General features: G+C 38.7%; 1 protein-coding gene across 1 annotated transcript; it reads left to right on the plus strand.

Annotated features, from left to right (window-relative positions):
• Nucleotides 1-1,181: 1,181 nt before the first annotated feature.
• Nucleotides 1,182-24,060, plus strand: LOC109422959 (serine protease inhibitor 2). The gene is made up of 7 exons (XM_019697860.3): nt 1,182-1,766; nt 22,291-22,406; nt 22,466-22,651; nt 22,728-22,944; nt 23,004-23,401; nt 23,473-23,617; nt 23,742-24,060. The coding sequence occupies exons 1-7, from the start codon at nt 1,688-1,690 to the stop codon at nt 23,903-23,905; spliced, it is 1,305 nt and encodes a 434-aa protein (XP_019553405.2). The 5' UTR covers nt 1,182-1,687; the 3' UTR covers nt 23,906-24,060.
• Nucleotides 24,061-26,813: the final 2,753 nt, after the last annotated feature.

Here is a 26,813-nt window from a genome sequence, read left to right on the forward strand (position 1 = left end):
TCCCAGCAGATTATGCAATATTACCTACTATTTATGGCAAAACACATAAAGTTTTTCTTGTAGATTTGAAGGACTTCATTATATAACAGTTTGGACGACCCTGAATATCCCAAAGGTCTCTAATAAGCAACAAATATGGCTACTGTTACGAGTATAAACCTGAAGTTCTGAACTCCAAGGTAGTTTGGCTGACCTGGAATATCCCTGTAGTGTCTATAAATGATATTGTAGATGTCAAGAGCTTTACGGATCCCAGTAGGTTATGCAATGCTATTATTTGTGGCGAAAATACACAACCTTATTCTTGTAGAATTGAAGGACAGTTTGGAGCACCTAGAACATCCCAGAATATAAAACACCTTTTGATATTCTTAACGAAGGCTCAATGAATACATATAAACGCTCAGCTTTTAGAACAACTGGTATGTCAATTATTCTGTTTATCCAAATTTCATGGTGTTCGGGATGTTCTAGGTTTTCAATGAAGTCCCAAATACAAATATTCCCATTTTTCCCTACTAGAGGCCTCAATTTGCAACAACTTTGCCGAAGACAGTATTCTGTTTTATCGAATGGGTGAATTTATACAGCCGTTTCTATGTTGGGGTCATATATGACCCCTCCAGCTCCAAAGGGTTAAATAAAAATGAAATAAAAAAATGTTGCTTCGATTTTATGCCAAATCGATTGAATAGACATTAAATTTTTGAAAGTTGAAATGTCCAATCGAGGTATACCTGTACTACAAACTAACCAAGCACTACGACATTCCATGCAAGCGAAGTGGAATGGCTGAATAAATGTATTACTTTGCAAATAGCTCTTCCTAGCAATTTTTTAAAATATCGATATCCGCTTATCACGTTCTGTGTTCAAATCTTAGGACGCACATAAGAAAAATAATGTGGAGTAGTGACTGCAGCAGTCTGCTTTCGGTCACAAAATTGGCCACTGACCTTTTTTTCACACCTGTTATTCAAATATTTTGCACCATTACCGCCCCATCAACATGTGCGCATAGCATTCGGAAGTCTCTCTATTGTGAGTGTTTGACCGACCATCGGCGACCCCGGCCACACGCAAACCAACGATAATTCCAGAACCGGTCATTCTCATTCTCTCACCGCCAACGACATCATCGTAGTAGTCATAACCATCACAACCACGTCGTTGTCGCGGGCATCACATCAGACGGTGTATTATCATCGCCTACTTCGACGGCGCGGCGGTGCCGAGTTCCGCTGGGTGAGAGCAAATGAGACGACCCAAACACGGCGCGGTCGGTCGGTGGTGTGATGCGCTGGCTGGAGCAAAACTAATATTTGTCGTACTAACGGCCGGCAGTTGCCTGCGGTTCGTTAGTTAGTAAAGTCGAAACTATACCGGTAGGCTCCGGCACGGTGTGTGAGTATATTGAGCTAGTCGTAGTTGTGTTTTGCGATCGTTATCGCTACTCTCGCGTAGCTCCCAAACCCGCGCGTACTAATTCGACGCAACGCACCCGGTACATGGTCTAGTTCCCATGGGACCAATGCATACAATTGTCGGCCGAGACCCGTAGGAAATCGATGCAACAGCGTAGACGAAACTTTCAGAAGCGTAGAAAGCCGACGTTGAGCCACTACGTCACCACTCGTCGCAACAGAGAAGGCCAGAGAAATACGGAACTGGGACATTTAGGCTCCCGATGACCTTCATCGGAAACATGCAAGCTCGGTGCCCTCGATTTAGGATAAGTGCGTTACAGATTGGGGTGGCGTTGTTGTGTAAGTATGAAGGATTAGTGAATTATAGACATTATAAAATCAATATTCTCTTGGAATGTCAGGAGTTCGCTAGATCGTTAGTCATTGACAAACCTCTGTTGATCGATCGCCTGCTACATTCTCTAGTTGGGAAAGACCCAGATCAATTGGCGTAGGTTTTTACAAATGGATATTTCTATCTATCGGTGCAAAAGTTGCTGAACCAGTAGTACGCTTTCAAATACACTATAGCCACTTGATCGCCGGCGATTGCCGTCAGCTCAACTACGATCGTGCGGGATCACACTGAACTTGAACTTGCCAAGACGTTCGGAAGAGACGTTCCCGTTGTTGTTGCTGCGGGTACGAATCATGACAATAATGATGTTTTGCTGGGTTGCTAATTGAGTCAATTAACTAACTAACAGACTGACTCATGTGCACGTCTGGAGAACCGGGAGAACCTTTATTGCCATTTGGGACGAGTCGTGAGGAAATTGTTTACACGAACTCGCCAGTACGGTCGAATACAATTAGGTTGCGAACAATTTGATCAAAACAAAACCAGTGATTATATCGAGTTGTTTCCCAGATCATATCAGACTGGTACTCAAGTTTACTGTCAAACAGGTTTTGGGATGATGTTTCAAATGTACGATTGATGTCCGAAATACTCTCCACTGGCAAGTGTATTCAATTCATGGTACCGTTGCTTTTTGTTAAAAATGCTTCAGAGAAATTGACAGTCATCCTCGTGATGCTTTTTCGTGGAAGCTTTGCTTGGTGCTCTAATGCCTCGAAAGAAATCTGTGGTTTAAAAGGTTTAAGTTTATTGCACAAACAGAGGAAGTAGGGTCAGCATCCCGAGCAGGAACGAATAACTGACACATAACTGCAGCATAGCAAAGTCAGGTCCCAAGCAGCACCTGCAACATCATCCAAAATGTGGTTTTCTATGTTTTGGTCTAAAAGAGTTGCTATAAAAGCGCACGCAACTTCCATCTTGTCAGTTGAGTTGCATTTAAACTCCGAATATCGTTAAGTTGCAGCTTTGTTTCATAGGAATTACAAATAACATCGTATTTAACATCGATTTATGGAGGCGGAGCTTACATATTCCTCACAAGTGGCAATACAGTCAGCTTGCATTAAATGTGCTGTGTAACACACATGAAACATCTTACTTTGGTTTGTTTGTTCAGATTAGGTTCCAAATGTGTTGCGGAAAACTTGCACGTCTTTTTATTTTGACAGCTTGTGGCAAAGTCGGCTCAATGAAGTAACGCGTAACTTCAGTAGCTTTTATGGTGCATTGAGCAGCAAATCTTTCACAGAGCTTCTGGTGTAGTGTGTAAGGTGAGTGGTTAATACTCCTGGTGTCCATGGTTCGAGTCTGAATATATTTTTTCATTTTTTTTATCATTCCCCCTAGCTCAAGTTGCACAACGATTTAAAATTTGCGCTTTTTGCGTTTCAAAGAAGAAGCAATTGTGTTCTGTTGTCCTGTTGTTGAACAGTGAATAAATTGCACTGATGTTGCTGGTACTGGCTTTGAAACAAGTCGTGTTGCTTGGGGTATCATACCAAGACAAGGTATTAGTCGGTTATCCTGACACAGAATACACACTAGTTATTATTGTAGGTATTTTACCTCTTATGCAGGGCTTCTTAATACATCGTTCAGGTTGTAGGTATTCGGATTTCCATACCTCAGTTTGTAATTCTTTAGTTATTTTCTCCTGCTCGGGATGAGGACCATGAAGCTCAAGAGATAAACACACGGGTATTCAATAAGAGCATGTTGAAGGTGTCTGAGTTATTAGTATTTTCTGTGATAACTAGTATTTTAGGTCCAGGTTTAGCCCAATACGCTTAACGAAGCATCCCGGATTGCAAACATTATTTGCAGTAATGCAAGTACACATCGCATTATCTGAAGTCGCTTAACCGTTCTGGGGCCAGCGAAAACAAAACACCCTAAGAATGTCTGCAGGGTACCTGGGTACCCAAGAAATTGAAATGATCATAATATCTTCATGAAATTTCCATCGACATTAATTTTTTGGCTCATTCAATTCAGAAATTTTATCTATCGAGATAATATTCGGTTGAACCGGTTCGGTCACCGTTGGTGCCGGAAAATCTAGACAATGCACGGGGTTTTCGGTAGGTACTAGCAATATCGGTATCAATCATTCTAAAATTGCTTCAGTTTACAGTATCTAAACAGCCTGGGATCATAATACGTGAATTTCGGAACAGGCTTCCTTGGGGCCATGGCTGGTTCAGAAAATTCCAGAAGGTTCGTTTTCCTATTCTTTCTAAAAATTACAGCAGTTTCTAAAGGCAGCCTATTTATTGCACCCATAAACAAATGGAAACGCTTCATAGAAAATCAAAAAGCGCTCCATAAAGAATGAACATATGTTCCATGAAAATGTGCAATGTTACCTATAAATAATTGAAATCGTTACATACTTTTTAAAAAATGTATCGGTAAAACATAAAATTTTCTCATTAAAATTGAAATTTTGCACCAATAAATAATACTGAAATGCTCCATAATAAAAAAAACAAATGCTCCATAGAAAAATGCAAATTCTCCATAAAAATTAAAATTGTACCCATAGAAAACTGAATATTGCTCCATAGAAAAATAAAATTATACCATAAAAAATTGAAATTGCACCATAGAAAATAGATGAATTCTCCATAAGTATTATCAAACTGCACCATAGAAAATATGAATGGCTCCATGACAAATTGAAAATCCTCCATAGATAGCATATTCTCATAATTTAATTCGACAGGGCTGAATTGCTTTACATTGCACTGCTTTAGTGGTGCAAATGTTTAAAGTTATGGAGAATTTTAATTTTTTCATGGAGCAAATTGTATTTTTTGTGGTGCAGTTTGATAATACTTATGGAGCATTTGTCTATTTTCTATGGTGCAATCTCAATTTTTTATGGTGCAATTTCATTTTTCTATGATGCAATGTTCAATTTTCTATGGGTACAATTTTAATTTTTTATGGAGCACTAGCTGTCCCGGCAAACTTTGTCTTGCCAAGCTGCGGTGGTTTGACAACTGTTAAGGGCATTGCAGCAACGCACTCTAGATTGTTTTAATTTTGATCACGCTGAATTTGTTCCCGGTTAATCAAAAACCAGCATTTTCCCAATTTCCATACTTTTTTAAATGATTTTCGTAACTTTTTCTGCATATAAACACAGCCACTATGAATACGAATCAAACCCTGCATAAGTCATCCTGATCGGTTCACCCGTTCGTAAGTTTTGTTGCCTCAAAGGGACTTCAAACTCATTTTTATATATATAGATTTGCATTTTTCTATGGAGCATTTGTGTTTTAATATGGAGCATTTCAGTATTATTTATTGATGCAAAACTTCACTTTCAATGAGAAAATTTTATGTTTTATCGGTACATTTTTTATAAAGTATGGAACATTTTCAATTATTTATGGGTAACATTGCACAATTTCATGGAACATATGTTCACTTTTTATGAAGCGCTTTTTGATTTTCTATGGAGCATTTGCAATTTGTTATGGTTGCAATAACCTTTTGCCGTTTCTAAAAAGTTCAAGATATTTGAGGAAATTTGATGTTCCAAAATATTCTAGTGGATTTGTCATCTTTTACTGGAAGTTGGTTGTTCCAGAACATTCTTGAAGGTTATTTTTCTTTCTTCTTGGAATGTTCACAAACTCCCGGACAGTTTTTGTAAATTTAAAAAGTTTGTTGTTCCAGAACATTCCAGAAGGTTCTTTTTCTTATTATTGGAACGTCCAGTAATTTCTCGAAAGTTCTTGGAATTTTCCTAATTTCCATAAATATTTTAAAGTTTGATGTTCCAGAACATTTGAGAAATTAATTTCTGAAACGTTAAACAACACCTAAAAAGTTCGAGGAATCTACTGAGGGTGACGGATTCGATTCCCAGCCGGTCCAGAAACTTTTTGTAATGGAAATTTCCTTTACTACCTTGGGCATACAGTACATTCGTGCTTGTCACACAATATTCACATGCAAAATGGGTGGTCATCGGTCTGGGAAGCTCTCAGTTGAAAACTGTGGAAGTGCTCATAGAACACAAAGCTGAGTAGCAGGCTTTGCCCTGGTTGGAACTTTACGCCAAGAAGAAGAAGAAGATTTTCCATAATAATGCAGAAGGTCCTTCCTCTTCTCTCTGAAGCGTCCATAAATTTAAAGGAGATTCTCAAAAGTTTAAGAAGTTCAATACTCTCTTGAACATGCCAGAATGCTCTTCTTCTTTTTTTTTGAACTTTCAGTAACTAGAATTTTCTTCAATTTTTAAGAATATTTATGTTCCAGAACGTTCCAGGTTGTTCTTCTCATTATTATTTCCAGAAAGTCAAAACACATCTAGAAAGTTCTCGTAGTTTTCAGAAATTTGATACAACTTTGGTGAAATATTTCAAAACGTTACGGAGAGACAGACAGACAACGCTGAGATTTTATTTAGATATGAAATAGATTTTCGAGCTATTGTTTATCCGAATGTTATGTTAAAAAAATCCAAATACCTGTGTGGTAGTGGTTTATTTTCGAACTAACTGTGTTAAGAATTTGTGAGAACTATCATAACATATTTTGTTGTTGTTTTTTGCATTAGGTTTTGTGATTATTTTTTTTTTAAATATCTGAATGAGATACAGTTTTTTTGAAGTTTATTGAAACTCTCACACGCCAAATTTGGTTCCATTTGCTTGATTCGTTCTCTAGTTGGGCAGAAATTCATGTTTCATTTGTATACAAGCCCTCCCTTTCCAGAAGGTGGTGACGATCTTAAACACCTCTCTCGGCTCAAAAAAAAAACCGCGTACAGAATCGGTTTAGTGATTTCCTAATCTTTAAGGGTCAGAAAGACTGAAATTTATTGGCGCAACTTTGGTTGCAGAATGTTTATTTATTTGTCAACTTTAATAATTCTCAGACGCATTTGAAATATGAATTTGTTTTGAAATGATAAATTATATCTTTTGAAGCCTTTTCCTCCTTTAAGATTCAAATATTGCTTTTTTCACTGAAAATTTCCGTTGTCTCACTGAGTTGAATGACGTTTTCTTCCTGCGAAGGTTTCTTTACGCGATACAGCAAACCGCTAAATTTCACACTAACACAGCAAGAAAACCATTAACGTGTCTCCGACGTATTTTGGGCCGCAGAATCCGAATCCAGGCTCAGATTTGCTCCAGCGCCTCACGATTTTGAGCTATACCTCAATTTATAGGGCAAATTATGCGATTTTGAACTTTTTTGATTGCAAGCATACTTAATGGAAATATGTTTTTTTAAGCAATCGAAGGGTACATTGGTCGATAGAGTGGGTCAACGTTGTATGGAAAAACTTTAAATTTGATCGCATCAATCCGGAACAAAGCTTTTTCAATCTGTATTGGCGTCCAAAACAACTGTACAAAATTTGGAAGCAATTGGTTGCGTCCCCGTCCTCCGCATTGCGATTGAAATTTGTATGGAAGTTAGTATGGGAGTACGTACTTTTTTGCATTTTATTCATAAGTTGATTTTTTTTGTCTAATACTATGTATTTAATTACGTTAGAGTATAGCCTAGGCGCTGTCCATAAACCACGTAGACTTATTTTTGGCTATTTCAGAACCCCCCTCCCCCCTCGTAGACTTTCGTTCATACAAAATTTTCGTAATTTGTATGGAGCGTAGACTTTGGCCAGACCCCCCCGTCCCCCCTAAGAGTCTACATAGTTTATGGACAGGCCCCTAGGAAATGCTGAAACACTTTGCCGAAGACCGCAAAGTAGGCCAAAACTTGAGATTTTATTATTGATGTTATTCCTTTACATGTTAAATGAGGGGGTTAGAGGCAGAGGGGTGTAAGTGACCAAAAACTCAAAATTGAGATAAATATCGCACGTGATTCTACGAGATCAACTTTGCTTGTTGCCAAAGACCCATAATTTTAAAAAATGTTTGAGCATATTTAAACATTGATTGAAAATATGACGCTTAACCGTTGAGGAGATTTGTTTGGAGGCAGAGGGGTGTAAGTAATTTATTATATTTTCATGAAGTATTGCTCAACATTGTTTCAATCAATTTAAATTCTCAAGTTAATAATGGCAGTGATGGTATTGTACTATTTCGAGTCTTACTGAGAGGGGAAGTTACCTTTTCGTCATTTGCCCTTCTCATTATCCATTTCTCACTCACGCCAGTATTTGCAAAGTCTAGCTTTTGGAATAAGGTAAAACTTTCACTCGACTGGCTTAGCCGCAAACATCGATAGTAAATTAATTGACTGATATTTTTGCTGAACTTTTCACACAAAAAAGTGACAATATCACCTTCTTTTCGTTGCACATCGTGAGTACGAATGACGATAATGTACCAATTAAAATTACAACACTGCATTTTATTCACAATTGTTCATTCCCAAATTTAGGATTTTATGACGATCGTGAAGATCAGAATTACCAAAATTTTGTACAGTCTCACGAATTCAAGCGGTGCTTTGCTAACTAGCCGACGTTTCGGCTGTATTTGGCAGTCTTGTTCTATGGAAAATTAGGTCTATTTCTCCTAAAAGAAGGCTGCCAAACACGGATGAAACGAAGGGCAGTTAACAAATTACCGTTTGAAATCGTGAGACGTCTAAACTCCAAATTTCAGTATATACTCGTTGGAAACCACTGTCAGGGAGTATTACACTAAAAGTGCATCATTACGTCGTGTATAGTGTCATTGAGGCTCTGTTTTAGAATCCGTATGATAAATCATTAGATTTTAAATCGTATTGTTTGCGATTTCCATAATTTGGAAGGATAAAACATGTATTAGTAGCGCAAGCCTATCAATTTATACATTTAACCCTCGAGCAGTCGCGTCTTCGACTACCTGCAGCGAAGTCACGCTCACGTTGTATACCACAAGCGTGTATTTTTCATGGCGCGTGTACTCAGTACACGACACGACCGCTCCCGGGTTAATAATGAGTTTCTGTCTGTCTGTATTATCCTTATAGACTCGGAAATATCTGAAACGATTGGCGTGAACATTTGCATGCCAGTTTTTTTTTCGAGCCGGGGAAGATTTTAAACAACTTGACAAATTAACTAGCAACAGAGGCCCCAATACACATAACGGGGGACTTTTCTATGGAGCTGTGTATCGAAAAGCCGCACAGCCGGTTTACTATAATTTTTAACTTTTCAATATATCAGGTTTAAATGTATTTTTATTTACATTTAAAAATTAAAAAAAAAAACTTACATTTTTGAAAATATTATGATAATTAAATTGTAGGTCCTTACTGACGTAACAATGATCCGACAAAATGGTCACTAAGGTTTTATGTTACGCTAGACGCATCACGATAGCGCAGTGTTCGTTCAGAAAGCCTGGGTCATAATCCCAACATCCCACTAGGGTTAAATTTAGGGCTTTTTCTTAATTTCTCAATACTTCATCTGCTTTTTGAATTCAGAAAAGAAATGATTCTTCCACATCATCATGGTTGCTTGCATTATTCATTTAAAACGAAATTAGACGCTGTCCATAAACTACGTAGACTTGATTTTGGCAACCTTAGACCCTCCCCCTCCCCCCTTGTAGACTTTTGTTCATACAAAATTTTCGAAATTTGTAAGGACCGTAGACTTCCACCAGACTTCCCCGTCCCCCTCAAAGTCTACGTAGTTTATGAACAGGCCCTTAAACATTTTAGGGACAATTTTATTCATAGTACTACTTGAGTCTACATGTAGAGCAGTGGTCACCAAATAGCGGCCCGCGGGCCGCATGCGGCCCTCGACCAGGTTTTGTGCGGCCCGCAAGCTGATTTTGAAATGTATTAGGAAGTGGCCCACTCATAGATTCCAGATTGAAAATCTGAAATATCAATATATTTTAAAACTTTCATGAGAGTGAATATTAACTACTGATCATGGAGGTTTTTTCAAAAGAAATAAGATTTTTGAAAGTTTTACATACAGTAAAATACTAATTTTTCGAATTTTGTTCCAAAAACATTCGAAACTGTGTGTTTCGCTTGAATAATGTGTTTAGGATAAATTTTACAGATTCTCTTCCATGGATTTTGGAGTTGTGGCAGAACTTGTCAGTAGTAATTTGTTTAATTTCAAGAAAATAAAATTAAAATAATGACCATTTGGTTTTTATCGGCTAAAAAATTCCTCAGCCGGGGCCCGTGGCGTAGTTGGTCACACGTTCGCTTCATATGCGGATGGTCATGGGTTTGATTCCCAGCCCCGGCACTTGCATTTTTTCGTCAGTTGCTTTTCCCCCGAGAGCAACTGACACTGACCCTCTTCTTAGCCCCATGGCTCTAACGGACCCGGATACCTGGACATCGGCGAACTGCTACTCATAATGGACCCCCAATCGGACTGGAAAGAAACAACGGCCATCCATCATCATCCTTGTGCTCATCATTCTACTAGGTATAAAGTAGAAACAATGAAAGCAGCAGAAAGGTAACAGTTCGATAAAGTAGAATAGAATCTAGGCGCTGTACAAAATGTAAGTGCAGCTGTCAATTGAAATTGCTCACGTAGTGCCCCAGTGGACAATAGAGCTGTAAATTAGGTTAAGTCATTGTGAATAAAAAAAATTCCTTGTAATAGATATAACTTAAAATTTCAACACTTCTACCAGGAGACTATTCAAAACCATTTTACAATTTTCGCCTGGGCAAGATTGGGTAAGATTCTCTTCATTCGTAGCAATACTTTTGGAAATTCTTCTTAAAATATATATTCTATATAGGCTACAAATACTTGCACACATTGTTCAGAAAATCATGTTTGCAGGTTTTTTTTCATTGGCTCTCTAAGAAATTACACAAGATTAACATAAAAAATCATCAAGGATTTCCACAATATGTAGTATCTCCAGGCAGTTTATGTGAATTTCTTCCGAGAACCCTGAAATTCCTACAAACAATTCTGAAATTTCTCAAAATTCACGAAGTTTCAAAAAACCTCACAGCTCCAAAATTGTTTTAAATAAAGGATTCGATATACTTTTCAGGAAATCCCTAAGCTGCAGAAAAAACTCAGAAATGTTGTTTAGATCTTGTTCAATATTTCCAAAAAATCGACAAATGGATTTTGTGTTGAATCTTGAAAATAGTTGAAAATAAACTCTTGAACGACTTGCGGCCCGCATTCTCTATTCAAAATTCAATTTTGGCCCGCAAAGACAGTTAGGCTGAGGATCACTGATGTAGAGTATATGGCCTATTGAGAACTTGTTTGGTGCCAAAGGGGTGTAAGTCAACAGTTTGGTGGTAAAGGGGTGTAAGTGACACTAACCCAAAAAATCAAATTTTCCTATCTGCAAAAAAACAGCGTATATAATGTCTGTTTCCATCTCAGATGGTGGAGTTACTTGATAGTAGAGTGTTCGGAGCGAATCCAATTTTTTCGAATATTGTTGATTTTTTTATAAGATGTCAAAGTTTTTGTTCAATATCTCAAAATCGAGTTTTGGTCACTTACACCCCTCTGCTTCTGACCCCCTCAAATGTTAAGCACCACCGGGCAATCTGTACATTATAACTTTTTTCACAAGTGTTCGATCACTTTGCGGTCTTCGGCAAAGTTTTTCGGCATATCCTAGACTATACTTCAACGTCATTAGTTAGATTGTTTTAGACAAAAAAATCAATTTAGGAGCAAAATGCGAAAAACCAAGTTTTTCCAAACTAAATTCAATACAAATTTCAATCGCAGTGCAGAATACGGGGACGCAACCAATCGCTCCCAAATTTTGCACAGTTGTTTTGGACTCCAAAAGGAATCGAAAAAGCTTTGTTACAAAAAAAAACAATTTTGTTGACCCAGTCTATTGGTCAATCAATACCTAAATTGCGTTGTTTAGTGGATAAAATATTGCTATTTTCTGTAGCCTAATCGAAAGAGCTTATTTTTTCAGTATAACGTGATTTTATTGGATTCCAATACCTTTGTTTTGATGGTTCAATTTTTCGTGGATAGAATGACAGTTCAATCGATTAAGTTTAAATTTCCGTGGATAGAATGACAGTTCAATCGATAAAGTGACAGTTCGACCCAAATAAAAAAAAATCCCCCTAAAAACTTTAAATGCATTTTAAAAATAGTTCCCGGACTCCAAAAATTATGAAAATTTGGATTTCGACTAATTTTTGGGTGGAGAACCCGGTTATGAAATAATCCGGATACCCCTAAAGAACCCAATTAACGACTCATTCAAAATATTTCGTTTTACGAAATCGAATCTGATAGTTTTAAGCGATGTTTCAATAACATTTGATTGGATGAGTTTTTTAGAATCATTATAATACCTAAATAAAATAGTCCTGACATTATGGCAGTTTCCAGAACCTCCCGAAAAACTATTTGAATTTCAAATTGTTTCTAGGGCAGCATATAAAAGTGCTTGTCTTAAACGATAATAATAAACAACTGTAAGCTATCTAAATCACTATGATTATTAGTGGGATATACATACAGTCCTTTCTGTATCAACATGTGTCTCGTATATGTGTATCTCACCTGAAAAGAAAAAAAAAAGTTAGAGCATTAATAAATTTTCAAAATCAAGATTATAAACAATTATAAGATTTTCATTTATCTAGTCTAGTCTAGTCTACACATACACAGCCATTCATTGAAGGAATCCTGGAAAATGAGAGAATCGACTAATTCCATCATTTTTCTTGTCATTATTAATCCTTGCAGCACATCTAAGATGTATTACAAACATTAAAGCGGCCAGGCCTACTGTGCAGCGTTGTTATTGTTATTGAAATCAAAGAACGGGGACATCTCGTACCAACCGTTCCGTATACGAAGCATAAATATGAAACATTAACGGTGGGAGTGACGTTGCTAAGAATGTTAATGTCACCCCTTGGTCCTTGGGTTCCTGGGATGGGACATAGATATTTACCCCTTATGCCCTGGCCCTTATGCCTAGGCTTAAGCGCCTTTACTCGCTCTCTGAAACGAAAAGAAAATACTTATCCCTCCCACTATTACAGGAATACATATTTCAAAATTATCACTAATTATAACTACAGTACCAAATGATGTTACCCAAATACGTCCATCATGCGATTCCTAACACACAGCCAGATGGTTTTTCCACTTGAACTGTGATGAAACGCAGCATTCACATGATTATTGGAACACTGTAACATTGTGTCTTCCATAAGCAGCAGCATTACCTTTACTATTTCGGATGTACTCGCAAGAAATGTCCGCAAGAAATTTTCCGTGTTGATTTATTTGCATTATGCGCTTAACACTTCCGGCATTGAATCTTCACAATCTAAATGTGCACACCAACGTCCCCGCCAAGTTATCTTGGTTCAAATTCGCCACATTTTCAATCAAAACACCGGAAGAAAGCTCTACACAGTGCCTTCACTCTATCACATCACACAATTATAAAATTTTCATTAATGTTTCAAAACTAATTGCGCTTCAGGGATCTAAATGTTAATCTCATTTAATTCCTATTCATTCCTTTTTGCTGATGTAAATCACCCACACGCTCAAATCGATCCGTTCAAAAATGTGTAACGGTTACACATTTGTGCATTTTTTGATTTGATGATCGAAGTTAGTCTATGGTGGCATCCAATCAGATCCTGCCGGCCGTTTGAGTGACCATTCCAAGTGGCCGTTCTGTAGTTGTACATAGTCTAACAGCACAAAAATCAAGTCGGGAACGTCCGTCCGCCTCAAATCGTGGAACTTTCAAATCGGGTCAGTTGCCGGTGACGATTCCGTTCAAGTGTAAATTTCCAAATAAAAACCAGTTGCAGAAGTAAAACCGATGCAAGTTTTAGCTTACATTCAGCATTGAACCCAAGATAAACTGGATTTATTAATTTTAAATTAAATACCTACATTTACTACAACTAAGTTTTTCTTTATGATTTGTTGAATTCTGACACTCTCGTATTTTGAAGCGTTTGTCAACACAAGCCGGTTGCACAAAAATGTGTTACTGGTCATCAACTCATGGCGTGAATATGGCTTACACATAATTTTCACATATTGTGGCTGCTTTGCAAGCGATGCCGCAAAGTGTGTAAGGATTGTACATGCGGTGTGTAGAAATATTTAAGCGTGTGGAATTTTGGGTGCTTTTACTTCTTTAAGTTCTTGTGATAAGTCCTAACCAGGACAAAACCTGCCTCTCAGCTTAATGTTTCATCAGCAGATTTACAGAGCTTTTATCCGTTTCGAGACGGAGCGCAAAAAAGTGAAATCTCCATACAAATGGCTCAACTATGGCTCTCCAGAACTCTTAGATTTTCCATTAAAACAACAATTGTTGTTCCTCAATTGAAAGAACTACTCATTATTTTTCGATTCCTAACTTCGGCTTCCTAGATAAATAAAAAATTAAAAAAATGCGATAGATAAAACTTTTTCTTGTTTACGATGTATGTCCACTTTTTCTTTATATTATTGTGGTAAATCTCACTAGCAATGTAAATGAAAGTTTGTTTGCACACATACAAGTATAAGTAATGGCTCAACTATTAAAATAATTAATATCACATGAAACAAAGAATAAACAGATGAAAAAATGTGCAAAACTGTTATCGCTCAACAGCACAATTGAACTGATTCGTCACGAAAGGGTTATTGCCAATCGATATTTTAATTGTGTTATTTGACAAGCACGAAGATATTCTATGTTTCAAAGAGACCGCTACATGCACGATTACCGCTTTATGGGTTGACCCCCCAAAGATAATTTGTTCATAAAGGTACTGAGCCAAAGGAGCCAATAAAAATATAATTTAACGAAACATCATGTAAATAAAATCAAATTACTAGTCCATATCTGACAAAAGGTAATTTGTTCAATCACTTTTTCGATGATTTTTGATATTCTGCTAGAGAATACGTATGTTGCCAAATTGGTAAAGTTTACATACACTTTTTCCAGTCGTATTTGGTCGTATTGCGAATATGATAAGATGCAAAATTGGTCGGCGTTAAGTCAGAGAGGACCATGTGTCTTTTACTTAATTTCTAGAAAAACGACTTTTAAGTTTGCAACTCTATAAGTTTTGAGTTTTTCAACAAGTGATCTTGATTTTTTACCATAAATCTTAATAACTATTCATCACAGCATCGCTCTGTATTGATCGCAAAAAAACGTAAAATAAAGCTTGAAACCGAGAAATTGCTAAGTAATTGATTGCACTTAGTCCACTCTGACTGAACGATTTTTGGAAAATCTTCAACCAACTACAGTTCACACTCAAGTTTTTACATATTTGATGAAAAAATAATGCACAAGTAGGACAACAGTTAATAGGAGTAGTGTATAATGTGAGCCGGTAGTTTTAAATTTGATATTTCTGTAATTACACTGTTGATTACCATTTTCAATTTTTGTGTTCAGTCAGAGTGGACCAAGTACAACAGTTCAATATCACATGAAGGGTAGTCAATTGATGAGCTATTAAAGAATTCTTAACTTAAACATTTAACAGCTAACAACTTTTGAATGTATTTTCATAGTTCGGCACGTTTTTGAAATATTGTAGTTACACAGTTCATAATAATTTATTCAGAGGACTGGCATTTTTCAAAAAATCGTTCAGACAGAGTGAACCAAGTACACAATTCTTGAATAACTGGTAAAATCAATATTTTTTTTTTTTTTTTTTATCTAGTTCGTTTATTTATGGCTCAATCGCGTTCAACGCTTTACGGAGCCGAGATTCATTTTTTTGTATTCAATTACATACAACGATATTGCTTTCTTATATCAAGGTTAGTACTGGGAGGAGGCCAGGGTACTCGTGGCTGCTCGAGGTTAGCGGGTCACATAATTTTTAAGGAAAGGCATGGTCAGGATAAGGTTTCAGGGTTTGCTGTAGCACATCCGGGAGGTATCTTGGCTTTTGGCGTCGCCTCTGGTGTTGGCATGGGCTTGTCACGGATTCTCATCTGCCGGATGGCCAGGAACAAAACACAAAAGGACAAAACACAGAGAAAAAAAACTGAAGCGAAAAAATACAGGGAGATTAAACCTTTATACAACACATGCGAAGAAACTCATAAATGGACCGCATATAGATTAGATCGCGGGTTCCCAACACATCCCTTACTGGAACAAAGGGTTGTCTACCTCGGGCCTCAAGGGTATCCAATAGTAGCGCTCTGGAGGCGTCATTATCCGGGCATTGCCAAACTACGTGGTCGATGTCATCATAACCGGAACCGCACTTAGGGCAAAGATTGTCGAGCGCAAGATTTATTCTATGCAAATGCGCGCCTAGCGAGTAATGGTTAGACATAAGTCTTGACATCACACGTATGAAGTCTCGACCTACATCCAAACCGTAATGCCACGCTCGCAAAGAAACATTAGGAATAATAGAATGTAACCACCGTCCCAGTTGGCCATCTCGCCAATCATGTTGCCAACTTTGAAGAGAACTCTGACGAACTAAATGGAAAAATTCATCGTGTGAAATTCTTCTATCATAGATCTCACCTTCCTGTGCGCCCACCTTTGCGAGAGTGTCCGCCTTCTCATTGCCATAAATTGAGCAATGTGAGGGGACCCATACAAAGGTAATCTTGTATGATCTTTCGACCAGTGCATACATCTGCTCTCTTATTTTTGTAAGAAAGTAAGATGCATGCTTTACAGGTTTCATCGACCGAAGTGCCTCAATCGAACTAAGGCTATCCGAGAAGATGAAGAAATGGTCTGCGGGCATGTTAGAAATCATCCCCAAAGCGAAGTCGATTGCTGCCAGTTCAGCAACATAAACAGAACAAGGTTCTTGAAGTTTCCGGAAGGCGGTGGAATTTTCGTTGAAGACACCGAAGCCAGTGGATCCATTAATTCGAGACCCATCAGTGAAGAATCTCTTACAGGAATTGACATGTTGGTACTTTTCGTTAAAAATGCGAGGAATAGATATACACCGAAGTTGATCTGGTATTCCATGAATAGCTTGTTTCATGGACAGATCGTATTTAACAGAGGAACTGTCATTGGTGAAGTGTGCACGAGGAGGATTATAACCTGGGAGGCTTATGTCAGATGACATGTAGAACAGATAGATTCTCATGAATTTCGACTGAGTGTTCAGTCTGAGCATGTCTTCGAAGTTTTCAATTACAAGTGTGTTGCTCACTCCACATTTAATAAGTAACCTTAGCGAGAGTTCCCAGAAGCGGTTCTGAAGAGGTTTCACCCCTGCCAGGACCTCTAGGCTCGCATTATGCGTTGAGTGCATGCAGCCGAGGGCAATGCGCAGACAACGGTATTGAATTCGTTCCAATTTTATTAGGTGGCAGTTTGCTGCTGAGTGGAAACAGAAAGAGCCATACTCGAGAACAGAGAGAATAGTCGTTTTGTAAAGTTTTATGAGGTCTTCCGGGTGAGCACCCCACCATGTTCCGGTAATTGTTCGTAAAAAATTGATCCTTTGCTGACATTTTTGCACCAAATACTTAATTTGGGTACCCCAAGTGCCTTTTGAATCAAACCAGACCCCAAGGTATTTCGAAGTCAAAGATTGGTCGATTTCTATTCCCAAAAGATTGAGTTTCAGTTGGGCTGGGTTCCGCTTTCTGGAAAACACAACCAATTGAGTTTTTTGCGGAGCAAACTCGATCCCCAAACCTCTTGCCCAAATGGACAGATTGTTTAAGGAACTTTGCAATGGTCTTTGCAACATTTCTGCATGTGGGCCTTTTAGAGAAACCACAGCATCATCTGCAAGTTGTCTTAGCGTGCATTGTCCTTCCAGACAGCTATCAATGTCTTTAACATAAAAATTATAAAGCAAGGGACTTAAACATGAGCCTTGGGGTAGGCCCATGTAGCTAATTCTGGAAGTTGTCAGTTGCCCGAGATTGAAGCTCATATGTTTTTCTGACAACAAGTTATACAAGAAATTATTTAAAATTCCTGGAAGTCCACTATTGTGCAGTTTTTCTGACAATATTCCTATGGAAACTGAATCAAAGGCACCCTTAATATCCAAGAAAACTGAAGCCAGTTGCTCCTTTTCCGCATAGGCCAGTTGAATATCTGTTGAAAGCAACGCTAGACAATCGTTTGTTCCTTTGCCCTTGCGAAACCCGAACTGTGTATTTGAAAGCAATTTATTCGATTCAACCCAATGGTCGAGTCGCGATAGGATCATTTTTTCTAACAATTTCCTTAAACATGATAACATAGCAATTGGGCGGTATGAATTATGATCAGACGCTGGTTTACCAGGCTTTTGAATAGCTATTACTTTGACCTGTCTCCATTCTGGCGGAACAATGTTGTTCTCCATGAATGAGTTGAACAGGTCTAGTAATCGTCTTTTTGCGATATCTGGGAGATTCTTAAGAAGATTGAACTTGATCATATCGCGTCCCGGAGCGGAATTATTTGATGAAAGAAGAGCCATAGAAAATTCCAGCATAGTGAAGGGTCTGTCCAGAGAACCGTCTCTTGAAGATGTTTCCCAAGAAATCGGTTGTGCTGGGACTGAGTCTGGGCAGACCTTTTTCGCGAAGCTGAATATCCAACGGTTGGAGTATTCATCACTCTCATTAGAAGAAGAGCGGTTTCGCATGTTGCGAGCCACTCTCCAAAGCGTTGTCATTGAAGTTTCTCTTGAGAGACCCTCAATGAAGTGTCGCCAATAACTACGCTTTTTCGCTTTCAGCAGGTTCTTCAGCTGTCTTTCGAGCTTAGCATACTCTTGAAAAAGATCTGAAGTACCATGCCTACGAAAAGCTTTGAAAGCATCAGATTTTTTAAGATACAACTGGGTGCAATCATCATCCCAGCCTAGTATGGCTGGTCTTCTTTTGAAAGTTGCACTTGGAACTCGTCGCTTTTGTGATTCTAATGCACTCTTGTATATCAGTTCAGACAGGAATCGATACTCATCCAAAGGTGGGAGGGGGTTGAATGATTCGATGCCAAAAGATACCGCTTCTGCATATTTTTGCCAATCGATATTCCTTGTGAGGTCAAAAGGAACCTGAACTGGTTGGACTGACCTTTCACTATTATGCTTTATGGTGGTTATAATGGGCAAGTGATCACTACCATGAGGATCCTCGATTACCTTCCACAAGCAATCGAATGATAGTGAACTTGATCCCAGTGATAGGTCGAGACGACTTTCTTTGCCGTCAGATGCGATACGTGTCACTTCACCTGTATTTAAAATGTTCAAATTGAAATCGTCGCACAAATCATAGAAAATGGCCGCTCTATTATCGTCATATGGTTCGCCCCACCCTGTACCATGTGCGTTCATATCACCCAGAATTAAAACTGGATGTGATAGTGCAGAAACCGCATTCCAAAGATGACGGCGGTTAATTGAAATTCTTGGAGGAATGTAAACGGAAGCTACGCAAAGATCTTTACCCTTTACGTTTATTTGGCAAGCGACGATTTCTACGCCAGGATGAGTTGGGATTGGAATTTTATAAAATGAGTAACTTTTTTTGATCCCCAAAAGTACTCCTCCGTAATGGTCATCTCGGTCCTGGCGAATAATGTTGAAATCGTGGAAGTTGAGTTCGTCTTCAGAAGAAAGCCATGTTTCACAAAGTGCAAATATATCACAATCAGAGTTGTGAACCAAAAATTTAAACAGGTCTAATTTAGGTTTTAAACTATGACAGTTCCACTGTAGTACAGTGATCATATCTTGAACCTCGGTTGATGAATTATCCATCAAAAGATATGATCGAAGCAAGGAGGGGCCATGATTGTGTCAAATTCCGAAGATACTCTTCTACTGCTTGGAGAAAAATGTCTAGTATGCCTCTGAAGGAGTCGGAAAGTCCGAGGGCATCATATAAGCGATCCACAAGTGCCCTAAAAGTGAACAGTCCTCGTTTGGGCTTGATAGGTTTTGCTGAAATTCGAGGAGCTTTTGTGGCTTTTTTCTTACCACCTTGTCGAGAATTTCTTTTTGAAGTATACTTAACATTTGGAGGCGGAGGTTCTAGGTCCTTGCTACAGCAAGGAACTGCACCATCAGAGACCTGCTTCTTCGGAGTTTTTAAATTCCCTCCGCCTCTTTTGGTAGTTGTCAAACTGTTGAGGGAAGACTTTAAGAAAACCTTTCGGCGCAATCCCGGGGAAGATGGTGACTTCCTTTTTCCGGATGCGTGTACCTCCGAAAAGGATCCACCCTCATCAGTTTCGCCATCGTCCTGATCATCGGAAGACAACTCCTGATAGGGATTTTCAACAGGGACAGCTGACTCAGACATTATAGCGGGCGGATTCGATGATTTCACCATTTCCGCGTATGTCTTCTTGGAGCGCTTAATTATGGAGCGACTCTCATTTTGAATACGCTTTTTATAGGCCGGGCATTTTTGCAACTCGTGTAGTTCTTTACCACAGTAGCTACATTTTTCAGCTTCCTGTGTGCAAGACTCGTCGAGATGAGCTTGGTTGCATTTGCCACAACGGGGCTTGTTGTCGCAAAAGCTAGCACTGTGACCAAACTGCTTGCAATTGGTACAGTTAAAAACCTTCGGCCTAAAAAGACGTACTGTGTAAAAAGCATTATCAATTACAACAAATTCCGGGAGGACGGAGCCTGGGAATGTCACTCGAAAAGACCCTGACGGTGAGTAAACTTTCTTGTCACCTTCCATGGATGCCTTTTGAAGAGGTTTGCAATCAAGAATACTCACATCAGCGATCGACCTATTATTGAACCGGCCTACGCCGGTCTTGATGTCATCGCAGGTCAGCGTTTCGTCGAGGATCTTCCCCTCCACCTCCACTTCTCGTGCATTTATGTATAGGGCATATTCACATGAGAACAACTCGTGCTGGACAATTTCATTTGCTGCTTTGTAACTAGGTGCGGTTGCACGCAGCTTGGACTGTTTCACTTGGTGAATAACAGTCCCGGGATACTTACGCGTCAGCTCTCGAGAGATTGAGAGCACATTCAAAGGTTTGCATTTGCGCCGGAAATAGACAACCCAAGGCCCAGGCGAAGATGGCTGGTAAAACCGCGTCCGAGCAATAATATCTTTAGGAGGCGATCCGCCTCCATTCGGATCATCCATGCGGGAGTACTCAACCGTAGGATTTCAATATAAGCGGAAAAAGCGGAAAAAATCAATAATAAACCAATTCAATTCAATATTCAATGCTATATTTAGTTTTGGTGTGAATTAAAGAAAAAAAGGATAAACTTATATTTATTGCGAAACGATATTTTTGACACACCCTATCGACAAACCGCAATGGGAGAGAGACAGAAGTGGAGCCAGCAAAAAACGACCTTGGAAAAAACACTAGTTCAAAGCATCAACAACAATTGAATGCGGAGTAGGTATACCTATAGGTATATGATAAACGTTTTCTACTTATCCGTTTGCTGCAGCAGCTGACCGTCCGCAACCGTAGGTAGGGAATAAACGCCTGCTGTGTTGATGCTGCTGCCGGAGTAATAAAGTCTACAATGCCGAAGTGACTTTATTCGCTGTTTGTGGCACGATACCTGGCAGATCTAGTCTACCCGGTTCGCTTCCTTCGATGGCGCTTTCACCTGAGCACAAAACTTTGCACTGAACCGAAAATAAACGCGATCAAAAACCCACGCGGGCGGTGGGGAAAAAGATCAAACTAATCCGCAAAGGTGCCGTGTGAAGAGATCGGGATCCTGTCAACCGACTCGTTCGAGCGCACAACAAGGAATGGTAAAATCAATTTCAATTTCTTCATGAAACGGGTATTAATACATTTCAATGTGATGCCCAACAGCTACCTAACAAACATATTTTGATTTGGAAAGGATTACGAAGAATAATGTAATTTCAACGTTTTTTTCTTAGAGACACATGGTCCGCTCTGTCTGCACGCGAAATGCCACAATATGCTTCAACACGATGATCTGTAAAATACGATATTGACCATAATAAAATGGAATTTCACATGCTTTCTTGATCAATAATCATCAGAAAATGCGTTAGGGAGTCATACAATTTGGAAACGTATCACATTTTGATGATAAACTATTTCATTTATTGGATATTAACCAATACACATTTTTTTCAACTCTCTTGACATCAAGCATATGGTCCACTCTGACTGCACGCTATTATCGATTTTTGCAGTTCAATCAAAAGAAAATTGTGCTGTAACTCTCTTTAATTGTAACATTAAGAAAATTGGGTGAATGTTCTAAGTAGCTTAAGTAATTCTTTATCAAACGCCCTAAAAATCTAATTTTCGTCAATTTTGTTACTTAGTCCCCTCTGACGTGCCTCTAGAGCCGACCTACTGATACCCCTCTGACTTAACGCCGACCAATTAAAAGATCAAATTTTGTGGGGGAAGGCCTCAGGAATTGATTGATTGATTACATTTAACAGCGATATGATGTTTTTCTTTCTTTCAATCAGTTGTGCTATAAAGCTGATCAAAGTAGAAGCTGTTCAACTATAATATTTCAACCTTTCATTATTTGCAGTCCTGTTAACAACTTCAGCAACACTCAGGAGTGTGGGAAACCATAGGTCGAACCATCTACAAAACCAACCCGATTTAGTTGTCCTTAACAATGATCTTGACTGGAAGCTGGTCAAGGTATGTATGAAAACATAAAACGAATCGAGCTCAAGTAATGATAAAATATCCCTTTCCAGGAAGTGTTTCACCATGAACAGAAAAATATCATTTTCTCGCCGTTCTCGATAAAGTTGTTGCTTTCTCTGCTGTACGAAGCATCAAAAGAACACAGCAAAACCAGACAGGAGCTGTCGCTTGTCCTTGCGGGCTCAGATCTGGAAAAGAACCGTCTCTTATATCAGGAATTCTTGGAAAGCTCTACGGTTAGATGCCATTTTTTCCCAGCTTCAGAGCTTCGCTCACAGCTAACGGATTTTTCTCGTGTTTCTTGTTTGTCAGAAAGAAAACAGTAACTACCAATTCAACGTCGGAACGCGGATATTTGTGGACCACACGGCAGCCAATGTCTCGGCTGACTATTCCGATTTGGTGCAGTCATGCTACAAAACCAGCATAGAGTCGGTGATGTTCAACAGTTCCGCTGAGACAGCTAGTAAAATCAACGAATGGTGCTCCAAAGCCACTAATGGACACTTGAAAGATCTGGTGAATGAAGGTTTTGACGAAACTTTGGGTTTACAGACATGAATAATTATAGATATTTTTTATTTGTAGAACTCATTGAGGACTCGGTGATGGTGATCGTCAACGCTTTGTTTTTAAAAGCTTCGTGGAGGAATTCGTTTAAAGAAGAGCTCAACAAAATGCGTACCTTCCACGTGTCGGAAAACGCCACTATTCAAACAGAGTTCATGGAGCAGACCGACATCTACGAATACCTAGACGATCAGAACATGCAGCTGGAAATGCTGCGGTTGCCGTACAAAGGCCGTCACTTTTCAATGACCATCGTCCTGCCCTATGCGAATCGGTCGTTGGATAAACTGGTTGAATCGTTAACCGATCAAAATCTGCGAAAGCTCGAATCAAACCTGCAACGGGAGGAAATTGTAGTGATAATTCCCAAATATAAGTTCGACTACAGTACGATGCTTAATGATGTTCTGATAAGGGTAAGGCATGACACAAACAAAACATTGCATTGGAAATTCCCACTGATAAGTGTTGTGCGTCTTTTTTCCAGCTGGGAATCACCGAAATCTTCACCAGTGATGCTGCACTTCCAAAGCTTTCCGGAGGAATAAACTCCACGTTAGCAGTATCAACAATGCTTCAGAAGGCCGGCATAGAAGTGAACGAGAAAGGAACACTGGCCTTCGCAGCAACAGGTATACGTGCAACTAGCACAAACACTGATAACCTTCTAAACTTAACGACAAATTGATTACTAGCATGCGCAAATGATGGTTCTAGTAAATCAACGCTTTCTGTTTCTATTTTTTTTTTTGTTAGAAATCCAACTGGTAAACAAATTTGGAATAGATGAAATGCCCATTCAGTTCGAGGCCAACCGACCGTTCATGTTCTACATCAAAGATCAGGATTCCGATGCCGTACTCTTTGTGGGAAAAGTGGAAAATCCAGTGTCAATGGAAAAAACGTCATCGTCCGCGTAGCCGAAGGTGTATGGACGGAAAACGAACACTCTGTGTTACCAAACAACGAAGCAACTACAGAATGACATATTTTAATTGTAGCTTTAATTTTGTTTCTAGCCTCGATTTGTATACACAAGGAATGCGGAAAATGATAATAAAATACTCAGATTGTAGTTTCCCAACCATACATCAACAAGGAGAATACCCTAATTCCCAGGTTTTGTTATTGCTATTCAGCTTTTGCTTATCGGTAGGATTGAGGATTTGAGCACAAATGGTTTCTTGCTAGAAGTAGGTGCTTCCTTTTGAAGTACCAACTTTTTTGCCTACGCAGCAGCGTATCCCGGGTAGACGTGAATGCCATAAACATATCTCAAAACGATCAAATTTTGATGTCATATTTTAATATGATATTGATGTGATATTCAAAAAGTTACCAAATATCTGCTAAATATCTCATCGTGATATGATGTGAAATCCGCTGTATAAATTTCGAAATCTCCCAACATTGCCCATTAAAACTTTTTTTAAGTTTAGGGTATATTTTCATTATGCGTCGTTCCTAAATTACGCAACGCTTCAGGAAAATAGGGAATACAGCCTAGCGTTACGATCCATACAAAAAGTTGGAGTTTTCATACAAAAACACATTATGGATGCCCCAGATTCTAATGAAACAACCACCAAGTTCAAAAATATGGAATTTATCGTTACGTAATAAATAGATGCAACATGCAAGTCCACCACGAATTTTAGTAGCCTTCATTTTCAGTAAACTCTTTACTATACTAAAAAAGGACCAAAATTATATACTGAATGTTACGATAGATATTTACTTAATGGTCATAATTCTGAGCTAGCAGTAAACTCCACTACTACCAGTTGTTTAATTGCACTGTGAGCAACCTGCAGAGACTTTCCATTTGAGTCCGAAAATTATCTGAACCTCAATGTCGAGCTGGCATTTGTGGCACGAATCCAATACAGGTCGGACTCGATTATCCGGAGTCAGGTTCTGAAGCTTCGCAAACATGTATCTGGCGAACGGAATGTTCTATGAAGCTGAAATTTGGACACTTTGTCTACCCAACCTTGATAAGTAATCAGTCAAAATTTCAGCTTTGTACATCATTTCGTTTCCCAGATATATGTTTGTGGGAAGCTTCAGAACCCGACTCCGGATAATCAAGTCCGACCTCTAAATGAATCACCGGACGATTTGGAATCTTTATCGGCACGCTAAGCACAATACGACTATTTCAAAAAACGGACCATTTGATTCTAGATTCAGCAATACATACCGCTGCAGACGACCAGCTTTTTGAGTTTTAATCAATAAATTGCGTAGTGATTCTGTCTCGGGTTTGCGAACAGGCGGCGGTCGTGACGGTTACAATGTTTCTAAAGCTTTTCTAGGCAACAGTTCACAATAGGGCACGTCTGGTGAAGTACTAGATTTGTAGTAATGAGCTGAATTGTTGATGGTGAGAAGTTAAATTCTCCGTTTCTGCAACAAAATTATTCTAAAAGGGTGGGTATTATGATTCCTTACCTAATTTAATGCTGTTTGAGCAAAACTTTGGGTAACTGTATTGTTTAAATTGCTAGAAATGGAGAGAACAACAACACTGTTGCCCGAAGTTTTACTCAAGCAGCATCAAATTAGGCAATGAATCATAATACCCACTGTTTTGCTCCATTTCATTGCAGAAATGGAGAATTCACCATACAAAAAGTAAGCTTATTACTGCCATCTAGTACTTCACTGATTGCGTCATTTGGATGGAAATTCGTCCTATTTTAGGCGCAAAATAAACCAATCATGTTTCTACACATGTCGTTTTTAAAGTTGTGATAACTTGCTTTGCTAACAATTTGTGGCATAGGTAGGCGTGAAATCAGGAAAATGCTTTCATTTTAAGAAAATATGAAATTCCCATGAGATTTAATTTATTTCTTTCCCATGCTATCGCTTCAGTTTGCAAATTTTGGGTGGAAACTGTATCAATACTCTGCAACAGAACATATATCATTGAAAAATCTGAAAAATACTGCTTAAGATCAAAATTAGCTCTTCACATTTTCATCTGCAGCCTCCAAAAATCGAAAGATCAGAATATTACTGCTCAAGATCAAAATCAGTTCTTGCACACATTCATCTAAAACATCTGAAAATTGTAAGATCTGAAAACTACTATTCAAGATCAAAATTAGTTCTTTCACACACTCATCTGCAACATGGCGCGACCAAACCAACACAACTACCATGAGCCGAAAACACCTTGGAAAACGTAGAACTTGATGCTCTTGTTACCTCCTATTTTCAGATATAAGTAGTAAGTAGAGCAGTGGTAATGTCACTGCTCATCAATCACAAGGTTATAAGTTCGATTGTGGTCGCGGCCATATTTATTTATTTACTCTTATCCATCTGTCAGAACATTTTTTGATATTGGTTTGATGTGCTACAGTCCGGATCTCCCTAAATAATAGTTTGATCTTTTTTTTTTTGCTTATTCGTTTATTTGGAAGGCTCGGGCGCCACGGGGCATAACAGAGCCAAAATCATTTGTACATTTTTACATTATCCAAAATATTGAACACTAAAGTGCTTAACCGTACAAAAATAGTTACAATTAATCAATGATAAAATTCTATTTGATCCACAGTGAGCTTACAGGCAGCTGCTATCCGGACTGTATCCTCATCGATAAGCTGTTGACGCTCATTTCCATCGTTAATCCATTCGTATGTAGGGATACGCACTCTCCTCTTCACACAAGTTATGTCGGGAACCGAGGCGCGACTGTAATCACTTTCGCTTGCAGAAGTGTTGGTCGCGTTCGTAATTTCAGGCATCGGTTTGCTGACGGCTGAAACAACAGACCGGTGTTGCTTCACCTCATTCCTCTTCGCCTTCTTTCTC

Source organism: Aedes albopictus, chromosome 2 (genome assembly GCF_035046485.1).
Source record: "Aedes albopictus strain Foshan chromosome 2, AalbF5, whole genome shotgun sequence".
In the NCBI taxonomy this organism is placed as follows: domain Eukaryota; kingdom Metazoa; phylum Arthropoda; class Insecta; order Diptera; family Culicidae; genus Aedes; species Aedes albopictus.